Here is a 25,630-nt window from a genome sequence, read left to right as displayed (position 1 = left end):
TCAAACTGTTCTTCCTGCATTCGCGTCGACTCCCGTTTCAACCGAGTCAAAGCTGTGTGCACCACTTCTGCTTGGCATTCCTTCTGGGAGATAGTCCGAATGTTTGGTTTACACCAAGGAAAAGAGGTGGTCATAAGAAAACCCAAACTGGGGAGAATAGATAGATAGATAGATAGATAGATAGATAGATAGATAGATAGATAGATAGATAGATAGATAGATAGATAGATAGATAGGGCCAAACTCACCGAAGTTCGCTAAGAAATGCTTCGCATTTCAAAAAAGTAAGAGCATATCGATGGAGTGCATGATGATGAGTGATGCGAAACATCCGTCAGTTCGTCCGCGCCAGCGTCCGTCCGTGCGTCCGACCATCTGTGCGTCCGTCCCCCGTCCATGCGTCCGTCCGCGCGTCCATTTTTTCATCCGTCCGTCCATGCATCAGTCCTTTCGTCTGTCTGTCCGTCCGTCCTTGCGTTCATCCGTCCGTCCGTGCGCCCGTTAACTTATGTGTCCATTGGTCCGTCTGTGCGCCTGTCCATCCACCCGTCCAAGTGTCCGCCTGTCCGAGCATCTATCTGTCTGCCCGTGCGTCTGTCCATTCCTCAGTTCACCTAGTGAACCCTCGAAGTACCACCATCTCGCATCTTTTCATCATATATAAATCATACAGAAGTGTCGCCATCCAGCGGACATTCCAATGACTAAAGAGAGGTGGCACTGCTGGACTAGAGGAGCGACACGTGTGCACTCTCTGACGGCCTGCGCATCGTGTCTAGTTCCTATCTTTACCCGCCACTAGTTCAAGGCACTACGGCCTAACCTTCGCTAAACCTTGCTAAAATGAAGGAGGCTACACCCAGTGAGCTCAACGAGACAACCTTTTCTGGTCAGATAGTGCTTAAAGTGTCTTCTTGTGTTACTAGTTTCTTTAGTACGCATGAGTTCAAAGCAAGATGTATTGTTGATTAAGGAACCTATTCTCGCCTCCATAGAATATTCCGTGAGAAACCACAATCTTTTTATTTATGATAAATGTGTGCGGGTTTCCTCCTCAATTCAAAAGAGTGCGCGCGTGCCGCTCCTCTAGTCCGGCTGGGGAGGTGGCCACCTACCACTACTACGGCGACGACTTCTACTACTACTATTACTACTACTGCGACGACTTCTACTACTATTACTGCTGCTGCTACTACTACTAGTACTACTACTACTACTACTACTACTACTACTACTACTACTACTACTACTACATACGTCGCGGACGCAAGACCCACGGCTTAAGAAGCTTCGCCCTAATATCTTACTTACCTTCTCCGGCATCGGACCAAGAGGTCATGTTTGCATCAAGTGCCCGAATAAGCCCCATCACGCGAGCGGCGTTGTTTTTCGGCCTAGCGTCATTTGTGGTCTACTGCCTCTTTCTGCGGGATGGTTAAAAACGCTGGCTTAGACGCGGTAGTAGAGATGAGAATAAAGTACTCAAACGCGCTTTACCATTAGTTTATTTCAAGTACAGGCATCTGGTTGAAGCACTAACCGCGATTTAACATGCATCCACGATGTCTTGCGTATTCCTGCGCGTGCTACAAAAAACTGCACGTACTCGAAAGAATTTATGAACTGAACAGCAATCCGAGATAGTTTGTGCCGAGCCTGCCTGACGGATTTGCCACAGTAGTGGACCACTAGTGAATAACGCATCGTAGCGGCTGCAGTGACCGAATGTTTAACGCAGCGACGGTTTGAAACAATATACGCTATCGTCAGTACTTACCCTGCATATATTGTAATTGCCATGGACTTCGTTCTTTAACGAAGCACAAGGATTTAACTTCCAATTGAGTAGTGGTTGGGTCCGTGATGAGACTGTAACAGTGTGCAATTCACCGCACTCAAACGTTGCAGGTTCTATCAGCGCGATCGCAACAAGGATATCGAAACCAATACCTGCGTACGCTTCTTGCAACGTCACAATGGTGAATATTAGTCGAACGACAACAACGTAGTTCGGTTGGTACCGGTGAAGTGCAGGAGAAGTTAGAAAGGCGTGGATTATAGACGTATCTGCAAGTACGTTTTCTTGCTCTAACCTTCTCGCTTCGCTAATTCAGGTCGAGTGCGTTAGAAGTGTGCAACGCTTCGTAATTTCCACTGGAATTGGGCTACATGCAATGCACAAAAAAACCCATGCTCTCATTTTGAGCTCGCTGAAGGTTGTTGTACAATAAATAAAATCAAAGTGACTTACAAGCGTGAAAACAACATTAACGCACGAGCTGACGTGAAGTGCAGCTCGCTGCTCGTGAGTTAGCAGCTGATAGTTTATCGTCGCTGTCACTCTCGCTGTGTTTTAGGGACAGTGAAAAATCTTTGACTTAGTGGTCTAAATTGCTGGAGTCCTTCACTGCCGCACCTCTCATAATCATATGCTGGTTTTGGGACGTTCAACCCCACATATCAATCAAATCAAAATCCTTGACGTCAACACAGTTTCTTCGAGCCCCACTGCAGAATGTAATCTGAACAACTTCGATAACACCAACAAAGTGTCATTCCCCACGCACAACACCCACACGGCGTCACTTACCGCGTTTATCTGGGCGCGAAGTACAATTCATTTTGACACCCTGCAAAAGCGAATTGCTGGCAGTGTGCTGCCAGCGAGGAAAAGAAGGCCCAAATGGCGCTCCTGGACCAGGCGCGGCGTGTTGCTGAGGCCAGTGGAGCCCTAGAATAGGAGCCCCACCCACCTGTTTCTAACCCTTATTTCATTTTTTTTTCTCTGTATTAACCGTTTTTCCCTTCATACATCCTCGCCCTCTTCGGTAATGGAGCAACTTGGAGCCGGAAGATCGCTTGACGTTGACGTATCAAGGCGTCATGCAAGCGCATGGTTATAGTCGCATGACACGTTCACGTCTGTTCGTACACACAAGAGGTGTTGTGTCGATTGGGCGTTCGCTTTGGGATAGATCCCTCGATGCGCGCTCCTTTAGATAGGCCAGTGGATTGTGTATATTTAGCACGATACACAATGTTGCGCGTACCACATGAACTGCCTGTAAAGGACAACGCATAAAAGCACGCCAAGCATTGTCAGGACTGGAACCATCAGGATGTGAGTCGCGCAATGACACGTTTTTGTCACGCAACTTTTTGTTCAAGAAGGCCAGATCGTGAACGCAAACGCAATGAAGCCAGCTTATTCTTGCATCTCGCTTGACTCGAAGTAAAAAATTAAAAATGTGCCCGAATTTTTTAATGTTTTTATATCTCTACCAACTTTAATTCTTCTCTTAAGCAACAGGTCGCGCAATTTACACGTGGTGCCTCATACAGTTCTAGCAATGTCACGCATTAGTGTGACGTGATAAGGAACAATTCTTGTGGATACGGCACCTTCTAATGAGATTGTAATGAGGGATCGTTCGGATGTCTTCATGCTTATGACGTGCTGCAGGGCCATTATGTTTTTCGTTTGCCTTGTAACTCATCCCCAGCATGAATACGTCCAACGCCTCCTTGATTTCCCGTGCCTGCCGGATTATCGGCCTTCACTTGGGAAGCGGTGGTCGCCGGAACTACGGTGGTGGCGCCACTCAAGTAGGGGTGTCTTCAAATAGGTTTTCATGTTTTTGGAGCTTATATGCAACAAAAATAGCGTTAAAATTTTTAATAAGACGTAATCGTAATTATAATTAACGCTACGTAAGTGACGCCGTCATTCAGCAAGCAACTTTTTTAATACAAGGCATCCTCTGAGCTTAGTAGCAAACGCCAAAATTGCCAATCTCAAAGGCCGAGTACAAAGACCCTTACCCCTACGTACGCAGCGCCGCCACAGATGACCAGCGTTTCGCGCTCATCTGGCTAGCACGGGAAATCTAGGAGGCGTTGAAACGTCACATCCTCCATGTTAAGGCACCCGCCCATCAGGTAAAGGGCAATAGGCGAAGTCGAGATTCACATTTCACCGCTTTCCGGGTTGCAAGTGCTGTCAATCTTGGCAAACGTGATAGCCAGCATCCAGTGCATGCAACTCTCTAGTACATTTTCTGTAATAAAATGTTTCTACCACCACCATTACACTTCTCCGCTTAAAATGCTCAAACGTGGGCTGGAACCCTTTGAGGTGTTGCTAGAAAGAGGAGAAGTTAACCCAGTGTGATTAGGCCCAGGTAATACTATGCTAAAAACACTTTTGGCCTTTTATTCGTCTGGCTAATTTGCTCCTGCATGTGCGGCACTTCTCAGCCATGCTGAAAAAAAAAGAGACACTGAAGCGTGCTTATTCGCCCATCGGCACTTAATTCACCACTCTGGGCACTGAAAATTAAAAATCGTGTTCTGGAAACCATGTGGGCTGAACAACAATGTCATAGCTCTGCTAAACTGTGGGCACCATCTGCAGCATCATAAGGAATTAATTTTTTTTCTTGTCGCAGACTGACACAGGCCGAGCACGTCTTTCTTCGAAAACTTGAAGTTTTAGAGAAATTTATTGTGCCTATGTTTACAATACTGAGGGCCTAAAACTGTGTCTCAACCACCTAATTACGACTACTAAAACCCAATTTTCAGTGCATAAGAATTCGGCCTCTAGTCAATATACATTGTGATGGAAAAGCTGGAGCATTTTAAAGCTCAAAAAACAGGTTAGCATAGATCTAAATATAATTAACCTTGCAAATCTGAAAGCTTCAAAGCATCTCAGTGTACGTGACTGAATACTTGGGCTTCGTATAACATGTGCAGACACGTATACTATGTAAAGACTATATTATACGTATGAATTCCTGTGATTTTCAAACTAATAAAGCAGCACGCGTGTCGGCATGTTGGGTGAGACATAGTATGCCTCTGCAAGGCCCGCTGCAATCACTTGCTGGGAGATGAATGTAAGCGGTAGACTACGCTATTGCTCCGTTAGGCCAGTGTGCTCAGATATGGGTGCACGTTAAAGAACCTCATGTGGTTGAAAGTTCCGGATCCCTCTACTACGGCATTTCTCATAATCATATGGTTGTTTTGGGACGCTAAACTACACTTATCGTCATCATCAAAGAAGAATTTACTTTTATAATTTCTCGAAGAAAATAATGCGAACATCTTAATGAAACCTATTTCTGTTCATCGCATTTCAATTGCTGTTTCAAAAGGAGTGCGGTTGCTGTGAATATGAGCGTAAATAAAAAGGCGTACTACCTGTCGTGTCCTCCTTCCCGACGCTATCGTGCACTGCGATGTAGTACCGTCTCAAAAGCTCACCTAATTATCACGAGCATTAAATTTGTGCCCAAGGGTTACTTTAGTACGCTCTCTGACAATCAGACATGCAATAATATGACTTGATCTTAAGTCTTTTTGCCTCCAAACTCACTTTCTCTCACGTTTTTCAGGTGTTTCTTCATTGGCCAAAGTTATTCTGGCTATGGAGACAGGAGTCATCGCTAGAAACCTGCACTTTCAGCAACCCAACCCCGACATTCCGTCCTTGCTCGACGGTACCATTGAAATTGTGGACAAGGCCACACCCTTCCCAGGTGGCCCAGTTGGCGTCAACAACTTTGGTTTTGGAGGAACCAACGCACACGTGATACTGGAGCAAGTACCGGGTCTCGACGGGAATGCCAGTGTGCGAGATAAGAAAGAGGTGCCGAGACTTGTCCTTCTGGCTGGAAGAACGAAAGACTCTCTTGAGGTAATTATCAAAATGTGCACATGAAGGAATAATTTACAAAAAATGGCTGCTAGTGAAAGGTGACGGCCTTTAAAATAGAAAGGAGGACTTTAAGTCTTAGGTAAAACAACACAAAAGCGTTCAGAACACGTGGTGCACCGATGTTCGTCCTACGTTGGCACCCCACCGCGGTGGTCCGGGGGCTAAGATACTCGGCCACTGACCGGTAAACCGCGGGATCGATTACCGGCTGCAGCAGATGTATTTTCGTTGGAAGCGAAAATGCTGTAGGCCCGTGTACTCAGATATAGGTGCAAGTTAAAGAACTGCAGGTGGTCAAAGTTTCCGTAGCCCTTCACTATGGCATCTCTCATAATTATGTGGTGGTATTGGGACGTTAAACCCCCCATACCATCAACACTTGGTTGGCCTGCCGACGTGGCTTACTTCGGCTTTCGTTCACTGTGCGTTTCAACCATTGTTGCATGTGTTTTAGCTTTTCTTAAAGCCATCTGGTAGGCTCATTCGTAATACGTCTTTGGTTTGCCCGCAAAGAAACACGAGGACGCCTAAGAATACAAAAGAAGCGCTGGGTCCTCAGGTTTTTTTTTTTGCGCCTTCGGGGTATACCTTTCTCAGGTTGTCTTTCCCATACTCATGCTCAACTCGGCTACCAAGAAAGAAAATTGCGTGAATTTTGAGTGGAGATATCGCAGAGCGAGTCCCAAAGTTGAGTGGAGCCAAGTGCTACGAACACAAGAAGTGAACGACCTCCTTCGCTAAAATGAATTTCACATGCCAAGAAAGAGAAATGAAACACAGAAATAAATGAAACATTACTGTAGTTGCAGTTTTTGATATCGCTTCATGTACAACTTCTGTAAGTGCTAAAGGCATGTACGTAAGAGGAGCGAAAGACACAGGACAAGCGCTACATTTAACTAAACTTTTATTCTAAGGAAACACCCAATATCTAGGTGTGAGCTCTACGAAAAGAAAGCATCAAAGCAAGACAAGAATGAAAATAGATTTGAAAAAGATAATGATATTGTCACGTTAAAGAGACAGGAGACGTTTTTAAGGCGTCCTCACAAAAGTCCGAAGAGCGGTCGGCTCAGCGCAGCCAAAAACAGAACAATGGCACGAGGGGAACTGCCACTTCGTCTGCCTCTTTTGCGCTGGCAGATCAAGCGCGCGGCACTGCCCCTCCTCCCTGAAGAGCATCGCCTCGATGCTAAACGAAGCGTGTATCGTAAAAAAAAAACATTGTCACAGTGTGTGGTACGGTTTTAACCGCACCACGTGCACAATCTCGGGTCGTAGCTGTCGGCGTCGGGGTGGTTGGCTTCCGTCCGGAAGGACTTCGTAATTGACGTCGCTCACTTGTCGTAGCACTTTGTACGGGCCAAAATACCGACTGAGAAGCTTCTCAGAGAGACCTTTGCAGCGCACAGGGGTCCAAACCAACACCTGGTCACCTGGTTTATAATCGACTTGTCTGTGGCAGCGGTTGTAGCGCTGTGCATCGACGCCTTGTTGTTTCTTGATGTTTACGCGGGCTAGTTGACGTGCTTCCTCGGCTCGTTGCACGAAACACTCAGCATCTTCGTCGAGATTCTCGATGTTGTCAATGTCGCATGGGAGCATTGCGTCCAACATCGTCTGAACGTCCCGACCGTATAGAAGACGAAACGGAGTGAATCGTGTGGTCTCTTGCGTAGCGGTATTATACGCGAATGTTACGTAAGGCAGTATTTCATCCCACGTCTTGTGCTGTACGTCTATGTACATAGACAGCATATCAGTCATCGTTTTGTTAAGCCGCTCGGTCAGTCCATTTGTCTGAGGGTGATACGCTGTTGTCTTGCGATGCGTGGAGTAACTTAACTGAAAAACTTGTTCAAGGAGCCTTGCTGTAAACGCTGTTCCTCGGTCTGTGATGACACAGGATGGAGCACCGTGGAGTAATACAATTCTCTCGATGAAAAACTGAGCAACTTCACAAGCCGTGCTTTTAGGAAGCGCCTTAGTTTCAGCATAGCGGGTTAGATAATCTGTAGCGACGATTATCCACTTGTTGCCGGAAGATGACAAGGGAAACGGACCCAGGAGGTCCATGCCGACTTGATCGAAGGGTGTTCTGGGTGGCTCGATAGGGTGAAGTAATCCCGCAGGCTTAACGGATGGGGATTTTCGGCGCTGGCATTCGCGGCAGGCTTGAACGTACTGTTTAACGCAAGCGGCAAGTTTCGGCCAGTAGTAAGACTTTCGTACCCTAGCGATGGTTCGGGTGATGCCCAGATGGCCCGATGGAGGCTCGTTGTGGCAGGCAAATAGAATTTCCTCACGCAGCTCTGCGGGGACGACCAACAGGTAAGTTTTGTTGCTGGCGGCTGCGTTCTTCTTGTACAACACGCCCTGTCGTAAGCAGAAGGATGACAATCCGCGAGTTATATGCTGGGGCAGTGATACGTTGCGGCCCTCTAGATGTTCAATGATAGGTCGCAATTGAGCATCTGCTCGCTGCCGTAAAGCCAAGTCTGTTACGCTTACGGAGCCAAGGAAAGGGCAGTCCTCTTCGAAGCTCTGAGCGGCAGGCTCAACTGGCGCGCGTGACAACGTGTCCGCATCTTCGTGTGCACGACCGGACTTGTACACGATAGTGACGTCGTACTCCTGCAGACGTAGGCTCCACCTTGCCAGTCGTCCGGAGGGGTCTCTGAGGTTCGCAAGCCAGCACAGCGAGTGATGATCCGTCACTACTCTGAATGGACGGCCGTAAAGGTAAGGTCGAAACTTAGCAATTGCCCACACGACAGCAAGGCACTCCTTCTCCGTGGTACTGTAGTTTGACTCCGGGCGTGTTAGGGTTCGGCTTGCGTAGGCGATAACCTTTTCAATTCCCTCCTGCCGTTGGACGAGTACCGCGCCCAGACCGACGTTACTGGCGTCGGTATGAATTTCTGTTTCGGCTTCCTCGTCGAAATGTCCAAGAACAGGTGGTGATGCCAGGCGAAGCCGAAGCTCTGTGAATGCTGATTCTTGTTCAGCACTCCAAACGAACGGCGTATCGTCTCTAGTGAGTCTAGTTAATGGTTCGGCAATTTTCGAAAAATTGCCTATAAAGCGCCGGTAGTACGCGCATAGACCAAGAAACCGCCGCACACTTTTCTTATCGGCAGGAGTCGGGAAGGCTGCGACAGCGGCGGTTTTCTCAGGGTCAGGACGGACGCCTTCTGCGCTTACGACATGTCCAAGGAACTTTAGTTCTTCGTAACCGAAATGGCATTTTTGCGGCTTTAACGTAAGGTTAGCCGTCCGAATCGCCTCAAGTACTTGTCGTAGTCGCTTCAGATGTTCGGAGAAGCTGGTTGAAAACACGACCACATCATCCAAGTACACAAGGCAGCTTTGCCATTTTAAGTCAGTCAACACAGTGTCCATCATGCGTTGGAAGGTAGCTGGCGCAGAGCAGAGTCCGAACGGTAGCACCCGAAATTCGTAGAGGCCATCCGGCGTGACAAAGGCGGTTTTTTCGCGGTCGCGCTCATCAACCTCAATTTGCCAGTAGCCACTCTTTAAATCCAGGGAAGAAAAATACTTCGCTCGTCGTAGTCGGTCAAGCGAGTCATCAATACGCGGCAGCGGATAAACATCTTTTTTTGTGACGTTGTTGAGCTTTCTGTAATCTACACAGAAGCGAAGCGTACCGTCCTTCTTCTTAACCAGAACGACCGGTGAGGACCAGGGACTGTTCGAAGGCTGGATAACGCCGTCGTCGATCATTTCTTTCACTTGCTGCTTGATAGCTGCGCGTTCTGTCGGCGAGACGCGGTATGGCTGTTGGTGAATAGGTCTTGCGTCGTCGTAAGTGATTATCCTGTGCTGTGTAATTGGCGTCTGACTCACTTTAGACGACTGAGCAAAGCACGCCCTGAATTCAAACAATAGCTCTCGCAAGGCCCTCTGGTTCTCTTCTGGCAGTGCACTGTTCATGTCAACATCTATTACGGTTTGTCCATTGCGGCTACTGTCTTCACAGGCAAAACACTCAATGACGTCCTCCAAGGCTTCAGCGTAGGCGACCGCAGTGCCCCGGAAAAGGTGACGATGCTCATTGGTGAAATTTGTAATCATGACCTCGGCTGTACCGTTCCGAATGTCAATGATGCCTCGTGCCACAGAAATTCCAAGCGCCAGCAGCAGGGAGACGTTGCACTCTGCCACTGTTTCACCGTCACTGGTTCCTTCGGAAGTCACCTGAATTAGGATACTTGCACGAGGTGGTATTGTGACACTGTCGTCGGAAACACGGAGGGCGGTTGTACGGCGGTTGGAGTCCCTTGACGTAGCGTTGACTGCCGAAAAGGAAATGCAGCGTCGCCGTAGGTCGATTACGGCGCCATATTCCCGAAGAAAATCGAGGCCGAGAATTAATTCGCGGGAGCAGTCACGTAGCACGATGGAGCTGACCAAAAACGTGCAGCCTCGTATTTGTAGCCTGGACGTGCACAAACCAACCGGCGTTACAACATGTCCGCCAGCTGTACGTACATGCGATCCTGTCCAAGGCATTATCACTTTCTTCAAGGTACGTGCCAATTGTCCGCTAATAATCGAGTAGTCAGCACCAGTGTCTATTAAGGCAGTTAAATTGCGACCGTCGAGCAGCACAGGTATGTCCATTGAAAAGTCGCTCAGCTGGGATACAGGCGCCGGCGTAGTCGAATTTCCGTTGGTCCGATGTCGCGTCGATTGGAGGGCGAGGTCTTCATCACGTCGAGAATCAGCGGCCTCGCCTCGAAAGGTCGCTGGCGTTAGTTTTCCAGGCGAGGGCTCGGAGACCGTCCTTGCGGCCTTCGATTTCCGTTGCCTGAATAAGATGACGACCGCGGTGACGGTGAGCGCGACTGACGCCTGAGTGGGACGTTCTGCCGAGCGATAAAATCTTCAATTTCTGGTGGTCTCTGTCCAAACCGGGGGCGGGGTGAATTGGCAGGAAAGCCCTGCAGCCCAAGTCGGCGGTACTGGCAGTCTCGGTAGAGGTGACCCGCTTCACCGCAGTGGTAGCAAAGCGGTCGTCGGTCGGGCATGCGCCATATGTCGGATTTACGCATGACGGGTCGAGTGTCTGCAAAATAAGGGACCACCTGTGCGGACTGCAGTGTGGCGTACGGGGTTGCGGCTGGTAGTGGGACTGGTGCAGGTGCGTTGTGTTCGAACGTGTCGGTATAAGTGGTGCGCTGGAAACCACTCACTGGGGATGGTGTCGTGGACGACGGAACGGTGCGTCTCAATACGTCTGCGTAGGTCACCCCTAGAGGTTCACTTGAAGTTGCGAACGCCTGAAGTGGTGCAGCAACCTGCGTTGGTGTCTCGCGGCGAGGTGTGCCGAGCGCATGCTGAACTTCGTCACGTATGATGGTGGCGATGCAATTCGTGGAAGGCTGCTGCTGCGCCTGGTTCAGCTGTTGCAGCTGTTGTAGCTCGTCGCGAACAACCGAACGTATCAGCTCGCGAAGCGCTCCCACGTCGGTCGGGAACGAGCCTAGCCCGGTGGTATAGGTAGCATTCACTTGCCGATCGTACTGGTTCCGCTGCTGCAGCGCCTTTTCCATGGCGACGGCTTCAGTGAGGAACTCCGCGACCGTTCTAGGCGGACTACGAATGAGTCCAGCGAAGAGCTGCTCTTTCACACCTCGCATCAAGTGTCGCAGCTTCTTGTCTTCCGGCATGGTTGGATCGGCGCGAGTGAACAGATGAACCATATCCTCCACGTATGTAGCCACACCTTCATTAGGCATCTGCATGCGGGACTGGAGGGCCCTTTCAGCGCGCTCTCGACGATCGAGACTCGAGTACGTTTCGCGGAGCCTGTGACAGAACTCATGCCACGACGTTAGGAGGCCCTTGCGGTTCTGGAACCATGTGCGAGCACCATCCAGAAGACTAAAGTACACATTCTTGAGCTTCGCTACTTCGTCCCACCCGTTGAAATCCGCTACGTACTCGTACTCAGCCAGCCAATCTTCCACATCTTCATAGAGGCCACCACGAAAGGGACTCGGAACACGTGGTTTTTGTAGCGTGTAATGAGTGGGTGCAGCTGCGGGTGCAGCGGTTGGAGCAGCGGCGGCTCCAGCGGTAGGGGAAGCGGTGACAGCAACAGTATTCTCCATACCAGTCGACGTACTTGTACTGTGAGGCACAAACTCGGGGGACAGTCCTCGAATCCTCCGACTGAAACGGTGTACCGGCGTAAGCTCTGGGTTTTGGGTCACGTTCCGGCTGCTAGAAGGAGTCTGTTGCATAGGTGAGGTTACCCAGCACCTCCACCATTAAAATGTCACGTTAAAGAGACAGGAGACGTTTTTAAGGCGTCCTCACAAAAGTCCGAAGAGCGGTCGGCTCAGCGCAGCCAAAAACAGAACAATGGCACGAGGGGAACTGCCACTTCGTCTGCCTCTTTTGCGCTGGCAGATCAAGCGCGCGGCAATATCAATATGCAGGGTTCATTTGCGCCAACACGACTCCAGAGCGTATGCGCCGGCACAGGTCTAAGTGAAGGCTTTGTTAGCCTTCACGCCTATAGCGTCTGCAGATGTGACAAGGGTTCCGGCGTATATGCTCTGGACTCGTGTTGGCGCAAATGAACCCTGCATATTGATATCATGATCTTTTTTTTCAATTCTATTTTCATTCTTGTCTTGCTTTGATGCTTTTTTTTTGTAGAGCTTACACCCAGATATTGGGTATTTCCTTACAATTTATGTTTGGTTAAAAGTAACGCTTGTCCTGTGTCCTTCGCTCATCTTACGTACGGGCCTTTAACGCTAACAAAATTTATGGATCAGTACCGATTAGCCCGAACCCAGTGCCTTCTATTCTTTGTGAAAAAACTTCCAAACGACATTAAAATCCACATCATAATTACTTAGGATATTGCAATAACCACTACGATAATGCGTGTTTCTTGAATCGAAAACTGGCACTCAATCATTTGGTGCTGAATATACATCCGAATGTTCGCCGCTTTCGAAACGGCAATGCTGCGCCGACAATGAGAGCACGTAGAAAAGGGAGTCGTTTTGGTACCAAGGATGCCTGTCAATTGGAAATACTCGTCATTCGCTTGGGCTGCAGCTGTCCATATACGCACTGCTGTTTGAACACAGTCATGACTAGCCCTCGCGCGAAAAGAGGTGCAAGTTCTGCAGCATATACGTGAACACAGCCCATGCGCATCATACACGCGCTTGCGCTAGGTCACGTTGCATCCGAGCACGGGCTTTTGGTGGCTCACCTGCTGACGGTTGTACGGTCACACATTAATTCAGTTCACATTTTCCTCAACTTGTTTTGCCTGGTATGAACGCAAATTTCACCTACTTGCGCACAGGAAACCGTTTGGTCGTGATACGAAAATTCGTGGCGCAAACGGGACTCTGTAAGAGCGCTTACAGCTGCTGAAACCCGAGCTGTTGAAATCGAAGGTAATAGAGCTGTGTTCTCGCCAATGGCAGCTTGCCATCCAATTGTGGCACTGTACCTCTTTTTTGTCATCACCTATTTTCTCTCTTTCTCTCTATTTACCATGAATCATTTCACCCTCGAACCTTCTATGTAGCGTTTCTTCAAGGGAACTTAAGTGTGGCATTGTACCACTTGCCACGGCTAAAGCTGATACTAACGGCCCTGACTCCTTATAACCCGATTTATTCACCTGGCCCAACCGACACCTTGCGCGAACAGCTGCAACAGTTTTTATAGTCGTAGCACTTTCCTCGATTACTGTCTGTAGGACAGAGAATGTTACAAAAACACTACAAATTTTCCAACAATTGTGAAAGGGGCCTTTTTGAATAAAAAAATTGCTTGTAATTGCTTTCGCGATTGTGTTCTTTTGTTACAGAAAACAATAGACTGCATCGAGAAGGAGGGACCCTACCCAGATTCGGGTTACGCTCTACTCAACATGGTCGGACAGCGAAGTGCAGCGCAGTTTCCATACCGAGGCTACATGTTGGTTCCCGTGGACGGCAGCGGCAAAGAAGTCGTCAAAGCAACGATGGAAACTCTGTCAATGAAGCGGCCAGTCTGGTTTGTTTTTACCGGAGTGGGATGTCAATGGAAAGGCATGGCTCAGCAGATGATGCAGTTTGACGTCTTTGCGCGTTCCATCCAGAACTCACACGAAGTCCTCAAACAGCATGACATTGACCTCATAAAGATGGTAACCTCCGAAAATTTGGATGGAGGCGTGGGTCCTCTGTACGGCTGCCTTGCCGCAGTAGAGGTGAGCTTATGTCTGCATCTTAATTTTCCTCCCATTTGTGTAACACATGACCAAGTTGCAGTATAACACACTTTTTTACTGCTGAAACAACCCAGAACGTTTCAAACAATTTCAGAAGTAAATAAAAAACTAAACCTGCAATGTACTATAGCACGTTACCCGAAAATTTCCGTTATATTTCCATCTCTATAGGGAGATATTTGTTCTAACGCCTACTGTTGCGAGGGTGCTGAAAAATGTGCCGCCATGCAACTTTCTCGCCCTTACCGCACCTCCCTAGCAAATAATGTTAGACTGGTTGATCTATAGTTGAATAAGGCGTTGCATAAAACCAATTAAAACAAAGGAAGCAAAAGAGAGAACAGAGAGACCGTTTGCTTTCGACTACGGTGGCGATTTACCAATCCTTCATCTTGTGAGTGTCTTCGTTGAAGCAACTTGGTTGTATGTTGATTCTTTTTTATCATTTTTTGTTTTTCAACCAAACGCCTTACAATATTGTCGCAGTACAATGCGAACAAAGCAGAAGTACGCCTTGAGGCAGCGAAAGCAGCGTGTTCTCAACAGCTGAGCCGCAAGATCTTCTTCCTGGTTCTCGCGTCAAGCCAGAGGCCCACTACCTGGTGTCCACTAAATCCCCCCATCATCGTTTTTGTCCACATGTAAACACGGGTCATTTGCCTCCCTCTCAAAGAGCATCGACCCGATGCGAAGTAAATAATGCAGTTTTTGTTAAAATATAAGTCTCACGCAATCACTCGCTGACGTAAGGCTTCATGGGCACTACGTGAACAAGTTCAGGATGGTGCTGGCGACGCTTGGTAGAACACGAATTGTCGGGAACAACTTCGTAAGTGACGTCACTCAGTTGTCGCAGCACTCGGTATGGCCCAAAGTATCTTCTTAAGAGCTTTTCTGATAGTACTCGTTTCCATATGGGTGTCCAAATCCAGGCTTTGTCGCCATTTTGATAGACAACTGCTCTGCGGTGAGCATGGTAGCGGCCTGCATCGTACTCTTGCTGCTGGCGCATCCATAAACCTGCCAGTTGTCTAGCTTCTTCCGCGCGTTCCGTAAACGTGTTGGCGTCTGGGTCGATGTCATCACTTTCGTGCGGTAGCATCGCATCTAACATAGTTTGTACTTCTCGTCCATGAACGAGGTGGAACGGGGTCATGCGGATAGTTTCTTGCTTGGCCGTGTTGTACGCAAACGTTATGTATGGCAAGATTTCATCCCAATTTTTGTGTTCAATGTCTAGGTACATCGAAAGCATGTCTTCAATGGTTTTGTTCAGACGCTCCGCCAGCCCGTTTGTTTGTGGGTGGTAGGCAGTGGTCTTACGATGCGTTGTTCCACTCAGCATCAGGACGTGATCCAAAAGAGCTGCCGTAAATGCGGTTCCTCTGTCTGTGATCACGACGGTTGGGGCACCATGCCTCAGTACAATAGTTTCGATGAAAAATCTTGCCACCTCCGCTGCTGTACCTCTCTAAATAGCCTTTGTCTCGGCATAACGTGTCAGATAATCCGTCACGACGATAACCCAGTGGTTGCCTGCAGTAGAAATAGGAAGTGGGCCCAAAATGTCTATGCCTATCTGGTATAATGGTGCTGTTGGGACCTGCACGGGTTGCAGGAGGCCAGCTGGTTTAGTCGGTGGAGACTTGCGTCGCTGGCAGTCGAGACACGTACGAACAAGGTGCTTCACGGCTGCGGTTATTCTCGGCCAGTAATACATTTGCTGTACTCTGCCCAACGTTCTCATGTAACCCAAATGGCCAGAGGTCACCTCGTTGTGACATGCTTTGAGTACTTTGGTACGAAGGGCTGTTGGTATGACGAGCAGATAGGCGGATCCTGTCGACGAAAAGATTTTTTTGTAGAGTACTCCGCCCCGCAAACAAAACGATGACAACACTCTTGCGAAAACTCTTGGCGCCTTCTGAGATCTGCCTTCCAAGTAGTTAATTAAGCCAAGCAACTCAGTGTCGTCACGTTCTTGCTGCGCAATGGCGGTCATGTCGAGGACACCGAGAAATGCCGTTTCCTCCTCCTCAGGTAGGGTTGCTGACTCAATGGGTGAACGCGACAGACAGTAAGCGTCCATATGTCGCTTGCCTGACTTGTGCACGACCGTCAATATCAAACTCTTGTAGTTTTAGGCTCTAACGCGCTAATCGGCTGGTGGGATCTTTTAGATTAGTTAACCAGCAAAGGGAGTGATGGCCACTAAAAACTTTGAAGTGCCGGCCATACAAGTACGGGCGAAATTTCATCACTGCCCATACTACGGCGAGGCATTCTTTCTCTGTTGTTCAATAGTTAGCCTCTGCGCGTGTTAGCGTTCGGCTTGCGTAGGCGATCACTCTTTCTGTGTCCTCTTGCCGTTGCACAAGCACAGCCCCAAGACCTACATTGCTAGCGTCTGTGTGAAGCATCGTCGGGGCTTCTTCGTCGAAGTGGGCAAGCACCGGGAGCATTTGAAGACGTTGACGCAGGTCATTAAAGGCAGCCTCCTGTTCTTCTTTCCACTCAAAGGCAACATCGTCTCTTGTAAGACGAGTTAGTGGTGACGCGATGCGGGGGAAGTCTGCGATAAACCGGCGATAATAGGCACAAAGGCCTAGGAAGCGTCTGACAGCCTTTTTATTGGAGAGTACTGGGAACTGTGCGACGGCGGCAATTTTACCAGGATCGGGCTGGACGCCTGCGTTGCTGACGACGTGACCGAGAAACTGAAGTTCGTGAAACAGAAATAGCACTTTTCTGGTTTCAATGTTAGTCCCGCGAACTGTATGGCACGTAAAACAACTTCCAGCCTTTTGAGATGCTTGTCAAAAGTGGTCGAAAACACTATAACGTCGTCCAGATAGACTAGGCACGTCTTCCACTTCAATCCCGAAAGTACCGTGTCCATAAGCCTTTGAAAAGTCGCGGGCGCGGAGCACAAACCGAAAGGCAAGACTTTAAATTCGTATAAACCATCTGGCGTCACAAAAGCGGTTTTCTCTCGGGTCTACTTCGATCTGCCAGTATCCACTCCTCAAGTCCATGGAAGAAAAGTAGCGAGCGTGCCGAGATCTGTCAAGAGAATCATCAATACGTGGGAGAGGGTACACATCTTTTTTGGTCACCCGATTCAGCTTCCTGTAGTCCACGCAAAAACGCAGGGTGCCGTCCTTTTTCTTTACTAGCACTACAGGCGATGCCCAGGGACTCTGTCACGGTTGAATGACGTCATCTGCAAGCATTTTCGCGGCTTGTTGTTGTATGGCTTTGCGTTCCTTTGAAGCTACACGATAAGGGTTCTGGTGGATAGGTCTCACCGTGTCCTCGGTGATTATTCGGTGCTTTGTCAAAGGTGTTCGAGCAACTCGTGAAGTCGTTGAAAAGCAGTCGCGGAATTCGGCTAGCAGCTGAAGAAGTCTCTGTCGCTCGTCCTTTGACAGAGTGGTGCCAACATCGAGAACGGGTTCTGGTTCTTGATTAGGCGCTTCGTCCAATACCGACAAACATAAACTGCCTCGCATTTCTATAATATTGTCGTACGAAGCGATAGCTGTGCCCTTCGGAAGGTGCCGGCGCTCAGCACTAAAGTTCGTCAGAAGGAAATTCGTGCGTCCACCAGTGAGACGGACGATACCTCGTGTGACCGAAATGCCATGACTAAATAGCAGAGAGCCAATTTGGTCAGCAATGCCTTCACGATCAAACGCTTCGTGGCCTTCCACCGAAACAAGAGTGCATGACCGGGGCGGGACGACCTCATCATCATCAATTATACGTAAAGTGTCGCGTATTGTGTCTGAACAGTCAACTAAACCAGGGCAGTTGCGGAATGTAATTGAACGGTCCGGGATGTTGATGACGGCATCATATTCTCTTAAGAAGTCTATCCCTATGATCAAGTTCATGCAACACGAGGTGAGGATGACGAACTTCGCCACGAAAGAAGAGCCACCGATGTCGAGTCTTGCTGTACACCTTCCGACAGTCATCAACAGCTGGCCGCCTGCTGTCCTCAGGTGAGGTTCCGTCCAAGTAGTCTTCACTTTTTTGAGGCGTACGGCAAGGTTTTCACTTATGATAGAAATGTCGGCACCGGTGTCAACTAAGGCTGTTACTTGCTGTCCGTCTACCGAAACGGTAAGATCTGTGGTCACAGTTTCGTCAGTGTTGCAACTTCTCGGCTTTACGGCATCCTGTGGTACAAGTACCGGGGGGTTTCTTTCGTCGCCTTGACGGCCTGCAACCTCACCCCCGGAGGTCGCCGCCTTCAGTTTCCCCGGCGTGGGCTTGATGACCTCCTTCCACTGACGTCGGCTGTAGTTCGGTGTCGCGACGAAGGGGAATATGCCGGAGACGGAGAGCGTGGTCGACGTCCCAAACCTGGCTGGTAATCAGGCACACTGTCGTCATTATTGGCATGGCGGTTGTCAAAATGGGTCTGAGACAAGGGGAGTCCTTGAGAATGAGCGTCCCGGCGTGGTGCGTAGCCGTCGTTGGCGCGTCGATCGTCAGACCATTGCCGAAGAGGTCGAAACATATCTACGCGGTGCCAGCAATGGAGGAAAATGTGGCCCACACCTCCGCAGGTAAAACAAAGCGGACGCCTATCTGCAGTGCGCCAGGCGTCTGTTTTACGAAGCTGTGGACGCCACAACGGCTCGTTATGTGGCAAATGCCGTGTCTCGTTGGGAGAGGGCTCTTGGTAAGGCGGCATTTCGTACGGCGGTACGACGGCAGGGCGCCGTGGTGTCTGTTCTTGTGGTGGCGACCAAGGAATGGCTGCCGATGGCTGGCGGTATGGCTGCCGAAGGCTGGCGGTACGACGGCGCAACGGGCGGTGGGCGGCGAAGCGTGGCTGCGTAGCTCATAGGTCGCTGATCGTCAGTAGGATCAGCTGTTGAAAACGCTTGACGTATGTCTTCGCGGACGACTTCAGCAACAGACGCCGTGGGTGGTTCCGTGACCAAATTCCGCAGCTTCAGCAGCTCTTCGCGAACAATCTCTCTTATTAAATCGCGCAATGAGCTTTGATTGTCAGATGTCGTAGCGGCGACTTTCATGTGGGCGCTGCTGGACAAGCGATCGTATTGTCGGCATCGTAGGTGAAGCGCCCGTTCGATAGCCGTAGCTTCTTTGATGAAGTCTGTCACGGTGCTTGGCGGGTTACGCAAAAGTCCGGCGAACAATTGCTCTTTAACGCCGCGCATGAGGTAGCGCAAGTTTTTGTCGTTGGTCATGTGCGGGTCAGCTTTACGGAAGAGACGGGCCATGTCCTCAGCGAACATTGCGACCGTTTTGTTGGGTTTCTGAACCCGTAGCTCGAGTAAATGCTGCGCACGTTCGCGCCAGTCGACATCGGCAATTGTGTCAATCATCCCTCTTTTAGAGTCACTCCATGTTGACAAACTGCCTTCTCTGTTCTCGTACCATGTTCTAGCGCTGTCATCGAGATAAAAATAGGCGCGAGAAAGCCTTTGTTCAAGGGACCACTGGTTGGTGTTAGCGACACGTTCATAGTGATCAAGCCATTCTTCGACGTCTTCGTGTGCTCCACCACCAAAGCGATCAGGCATCAGCGGTGAAAAAAGGGTTACCTGAGATGGGGTTGGCAAACTACTGTCTCGTAGTAACTGTCGTGGCCATTGGTAGATGTAAGCGGTGCCTTGTAGAGTGTTCCTGTGAGAGGGTGAACTCTGGAAGGAGGCCTCGCAAGCGACGACTGAAGCGATGCACGGGAGTGTCGACAAGTGCTTCTGGGCTGGATGAACGGCTCCCCGTGGGAGTGTGAAGCATCAGGCGGGGTCGCGGGCCAGCCCCTCCACCAGTGTCGCAGTACAATGCGAACAAAGCACAAGTACGCCTTGAGGCAGCGAAAGCAGCGTGTTCTACACAGCTGAGCCGCAAGATCTTCTTCCTCGTTCTCGCGTCAAGCCAGGGGCCCACTACCTGGTGTCCGCTAAATCCCCACATCATCGTTTTTGTCCACATGTAGACACGGGTAAACATTTTGTCCCCTTCTTTCCTTCACGATCGCGAGACGCTCTTGTGAAGAGCGCTAGCAAAGGACTGGCAGCGGGGCCGCGAGGAAGTGCCGGGCCGATGCACTAGCAGTAATACATAAAGTTGCAGTAAACCGTGAGCCATAAAACCATGTGCTGCCAGATTACCTGGTCGTCGTCTGTTGTTTTAACTTTGTGCTTTCTGCGACTAATGCTCTGCGGCACCTAATTGCTACCCACGCCATGGTGTGCCTCATATATAATAAAGCATGTGACGTCCCAATCAACAGCTTTTGTAACTGCTGCGCAAGATTAAACCAAACAACAACATAAAAATAAGTTTGTGTAAGGGGTAAATGCAGCGTTTATGTATAGACTGTGCTGTCACATCACGTTTCCTAAAATCGGAACACTGATTTGGTTCCTTTTGTGCGAACCACAATCCACATGAGTATCCGGAAAATTATACGTTTATAGGAAGCGTCTTATATTACTAGAGTACTACTTCCTTATACGCTTTGCCTGGAGCTTTGAATTGTTGGCAAATGTAGTTTATATTATCAATGCAATATTAAGTTCCCAGCTTGAGTATTTCCTACATTGGCCATTACATTACCCGTACCTGACACTTACTTCTTGATGTATGCCAACATGTTACTGTGGTAACGGTCCACCTAGATCTCGCCCGCCAAGAACGGTGACTTTAAAGAGCTTTAGATATTACCAGTGCTTGGTGTGGTCATATGGACTTAGAATCATCGATAAAAAAAACAGCATTCATAATCATTAGAAGCAAGTACGGGCATCATGCACTGTCAAGCCGACCTATCCGCCTCTCCTTCACTCTCGAGCCTGTACAAGAGGTCTGAAGTCCTCACGTGTTAGGGCTTGAAATTACTGAGAATCAGTCTGTGTCTACATGCGTCAAGTTTGTAAAGCAATGTGGGGCGGAAACAATTCATCTTATTCGTAGGAGTGCCAAAACATTAGGTGGCGCACGTACCACAATGCCACGCCATCTTCTCAAGGCTGTTCTTCAACCACATTTTGAGTACTAAGCACAGTTCCACCATCTAACAAAAGCAGACTGCGCACGTCTAGAAAGTCTTAATCACGAAAAGAGAGAGAATTTATTTACAGAAAGGTAGAGAGGTCGGCCTGAGCTATTGTTTGCTCTGGCCTGCTATTCTACACTGGGTAAGGGTGACTGAGGAGTGAAAGAGTGATGAATGACGATGGTAAGGTATAGAGATGATCTGATTAGGCTGGGTAACTCTACAGAAGTGCATCCAGTCCAGTGGCTTCTAAGAAAGCGATGACGGCTCGTATAACCACATGTATGCTGCTGGCGTCAGGTCAAGGACCTAACACAACCTCATCGGTTAATGGTCGACTAATATATCGGCCAATCGAAGATATAAGTTGCTGACGTTCGCTTGCATATGCTGGACAGTCGCAAAATATATGTTCGAGCAATTCTGGCAACCGACAGTGACCACAATTGGGGCCTGCGTCATTACAGCCAATCAAGTGGGTGTAACGTCTCGTGTAAGCCGCACCGAGGCGAATGCTGTAGATAACGCATGAGATGCTTCGCTTTAACTTGTTAGGCATACGGAACTTCATTTCCGGGTCCCATTTGTGCAGCCGCTTGTGCTGGTGTTCTGGTTTCTGCCAGTGCTCTAAAATGGAGTTGCGCATTACGCTTTGAAGTAGGATGTTAGTGTCTTTCATTTATTTTTTTTTCATTTTCATTTATTTTATTCGGACATTTCCGCAGAAATGCCCACGAAGGGGGCAAAAGGAGAGTGTGTCTCCTGACTTGGCCCCTCTTCGTGAGGCACCTCGGGCAGGTAGAGCAGGACAGTACAAACACCATAACATATTTTGAAATACAATACAAGTTGAAAAACAGTGAATACTATAAATATTACATACATTACATATTTCCTTTACATACACTGTAGACTTGTGTTCTGTTTATTACATTGTAAATTCGCTTCTTAAATTGTGTTATGTTTTTAGCCTCCTTAGCGTATTCAATTATTTCAGGAATCCTGTTGCACAGTAGAATGATTTGGTTATTAATTGACTGTACACCATAGTTAGTCCGGCACATTGGCCCGACCAACGCAACAGTACGCAGATTATACGTAAGATCTCTGCTTAAGTACACATCAGAAAAAATCTGGAAATTATCTTTAATTTTTTTGAAGATTAACATGGCTAGTTGCATCCTATAGCACTCTGGGAACGGGAGTACATTATACATATAAAAAAGAGACCTATTAGTGGGGACCGAGGTACTTATCAAACCTAGTGCGCGTTTTTGAAGAAGAATTATACTTTCTGTATTTGTTTTGTTACACGTACCCCAGACTAAAATGCAATAAATGATTTGCGAGTAGATAAAAGAAAAGTAAAGCTGCCGTTTGACTCTCCCTGGAAGGAGATGCTGTAAGCGTCGAATTAGACCGATCGATCTTGATATTTTTATTCGCAGGTTGTCCACATGGTGGGACCAACTAAGGTCACTTTGAAAACACACACCCAGAAACTGAATTTTATTTACCAGTGCAATATTTTCTCCATTAAAAATCAGAGAGATAGCATAATCTACAGGCCTATTTTTTTGTTTGAAGAGCATAAATTTAGTTTTTTTTATGTTTAGTTCTAGCTGATTGACTGTAAGCCATGATTTTAGTTTATCCAACCAAGAATTTGCAGTTATTTCAATATCGCGAAGATCTAGACCAGAAAAGAAGGCATTGGTATCGTCGGCGTACATGACTATGTTTGGTGTGAACTGAACGTTAACTATGTCATTGATATAAAGTATAAAAAGTAGAGGACCAAGTATCGATCCTTGGGGAACCCCATACTTAATTACGCCCAAATCAGATTTATAATTGTGGAGCTGTACATATTGTTTCCTGGCCCAAAGATAGCTTTTCATTAGATCAAGCGCAATCCCGCGTATTCCATACAGTTGAAGTTTTCTAATTAATATATCGTGCTTTATCGAGTCAAAAGCCTTACGGAAATCGAGAAATATTCCCACAGTGTAAAATTTTTTTTCAAAGTTATGAAGTAGGCTGTCCTTAATACGGAGTAAAGCAGACTGAGTTGATCTACCTGGTTGGAATCCACACTGTTCTTCACAAATGACATTTCTGTCATTTGTGTGGAACAGTGTGGATTCTTGTCGAGAAAATGCGATGCACACTTCCGGGGCACTATTTAAAGCTCTCTTAGCTTCAGCGTCCGCCGCTTCATTGCCCATTATGCCACAATGAGCAGGTATCCACTGAAATGTTACATCATGTTCATTTTTTGTAGCAATGCCAAGAAGCTCAGCTATTTCAATCGATAAAGTATGATATGGACCTTGTCTCATGAAGCCGTCGATGGTTTGAAGAGCAGCTTTGGCATCACACAGTATCGTCCATTTACGAGCGGGTTCTGTCGACATGAAACGTATTGCCTCCCGAATAGCAACAAGTTCCACGGCTGTTGATGTGGTCTTGTGATGTATCTTAAAACGTCGAGCTATCTTCATCTCCGGGATGACAAAGGCAGCGGTGGAGGTACGTGACGTGGTAGATCCATCAGTATATACCTGTGCCACACCGTCGTACATACTATAAATGTGCTGCAGTGTAAGTTGCTTTAGGCCAATCGATGATACATGGGACTTCTTCATAATCCCAAGAATTTGAAGTATGACACGTGGTCTAGGCAGGAGCCACGGATGTGTCTCAGGAACACGTGGCGGAGAGAATCTTGGCGGTATGATGTCGTCGAGCCGCGATATAGCTCTTGAATAACTGCAGTCTCGGTGGCTGGCAGGGAGCGCTGATAGGGGATGTTGCCTGTGTCGATTCAAGAGGCGAAGGTGGACTCGAAGAGGCTCGCAGAGCACATATACTTTGATTGGACAAGCCAGAGCTTCGGCGAGAGTTCCCTTGGTTTATGTGTATTGAGGTAAGCCCAAACATGTGCGCAACCCTTGAGCTTGGATGCTTTATAGCGTGCTCGCAAAACTGGGTTTTATGCTTGAAAGCACGCGCAAGCTGTATCGTAAGCATCCTACGAATAAAGATTGGTACAGTTGCAGAAGAGCTGCCTCCGAAGGGCCCCATCTTGCTCCGGCCATGACCCGAAGAACGTGGACAAAACTCTTGAGCTTTGACTTCAAGGCTGTGACGTGTTTTGACCACGATAGATTCTGGTCGAGGATAACACCCAGGAATTCGTGCTGCACAACAGCACGAATTTCTGTTGCATTCACATTTAGTGAGTATTTTGTCATTTGTTTTCGTGTAGGTGCAAGCACTGCGCATTTTTAAGTTGATAGTGTGAGACCCTGGCGACGTAGGTACCTTGTTATGATGGTCACTGCACGTTGTAGTCGAGCACGCAGTTGGTGGCGCGTAGCTCCAGAAGCCCAGATGCAGATGTCGTCCGCATATGTGCTCACCTTCACCGTGACAGGAAGTTCAGTAGCAAGTCCAATCAAGGGGATGTTAAAAAGTGTCGGACTGAAAACACTCCCTTGGGAAACACCACGGTGAATGTTATAATGATCTGTATCTCCATCGCTTGTTGACATATACACGGTACGGTCGCTAAGGTAGCTCACAATCCACGCATATAGTCGTCCACCGATTTCTAGATCCTCAAGCGCATCAAGGATGGCATAATTTAAGACATTGTCGTAGGCGTCTTTAATGTCAAGAAAAACAGCAGCCACTAATCTGCCTCGACATCTTTCCTGCTCAACATCGGAGACCAAGTTGATGACCCCGTCAATGGCTGATCGGCCTTTCCTAAAGCCATTCATGAATACAGGAAAGCGATTATTGCTCTCTAAGAGCCACTCTAATCTCTACAATACCATCCTTTCATGACTTTGCCAACGCAGCTGCTCAAGGCAATCGGCCGGTAAGATGAAAGCTCATTAGGGCACTTCCCCGGTTTAAGCAGTGCAATTATGCGGCTGCACTTCCACTTATCTGGAACATTTCCTGATTCCCGGGAGGTGCTGTAGTAAGATAACAGAATCTGTCGTGCTTCTGTATCAAGATGGCGAAGTGCACCGTACGTAATTCTGTCCGGCCCTGGTGCCGATGAGCGCTGGGAAAGTGAAATTGCAGCGTCCAGTTCCTGCGTTGTAAAAGGCACTTCGAGGCGTTCGTCGAAGCACGGGGGCACAGTGGTGGTAAGAGTGTGGGTCACAGTGTCAGCGGTGGAAACTACAAGGCTACAGTAGTCCTTGGCTACCTCTAATTCACTCGACCCTGATGTGGAGCCACTGCACGGAATGGCCAAATTTGTTGTGGAGAAGATTGTAAACTTCGTACTATCCGCCAGATTTTAGAGAGAGGCTGTCTTGGGTCCAAAGAACCGCAGAACGACCTCCATCGTTGCCTGCCCTGCTTGTTGAGATGCCGAAGAACGTGTCGTTGAGCTTGACGACAGGCTGAGAGGTCTGGCGGTGATCTTGTTCTTCTATATCGCCGTTCTGCGCGGCAATGGATAGCACGAAGGGCCTCGTATTGTAAGTCGATAGCTGATCGTTGCAGCGGAATGGTAACTTGTCTTGTTGTGTCCCGCAGGGACGAATAAATGATGTCTTCT

At 48.3% G+C, this 25,630-nt stretch overlaps 1 protein-coding gene across 3 annotated transcripts in view; it reads left to right on the top strand.

Moving 5' to 3' along the window:
* Positions 1-25,630, top strand: part of LOC119176344 (fatty acid synthase-like) — a 220,445-nt gene that overhangs the window by 39,256 nt on the left and 155,559 nt on the right. For all 3 annotated transcript variants that reach the window (XM_075890734.1, XM_075890733.1, XM_075890732.1), the window contains 2 exons: positions 5,403-5,704; positions 13,596-13,979. In XM_075890734.1, coding sequence (XP_075746849.1) covers positions 5,403-5,704; positions 13,596-13,979 — 686 coding nt within the window. The remainder of the gene's footprint in view (positions 1-5,402; positions 5,705-13,595; positions 13,980-25,630) is intronic.

The sequence above is a fragment of the Rhipicephalus microplus genome, chromosome 3 (assembly GCF_043290135.1).
Source record: "Rhipicephalus microplus isolate Deutch F79 chromosome 3, USDA_Rmic, whole genome shotgun sequence".
NCBI lineage: Eukaryota > Metazoa > Arthropoda > Arachnida > Ixodida > Ixodidae > Rhipicephalus > Rhipicephalus microplus.
The sequence above is the reverse complement of the archived record's forward strand: the minus strand, read 5'-3'. Positions and strand labels throughout refer to the sequence as shown.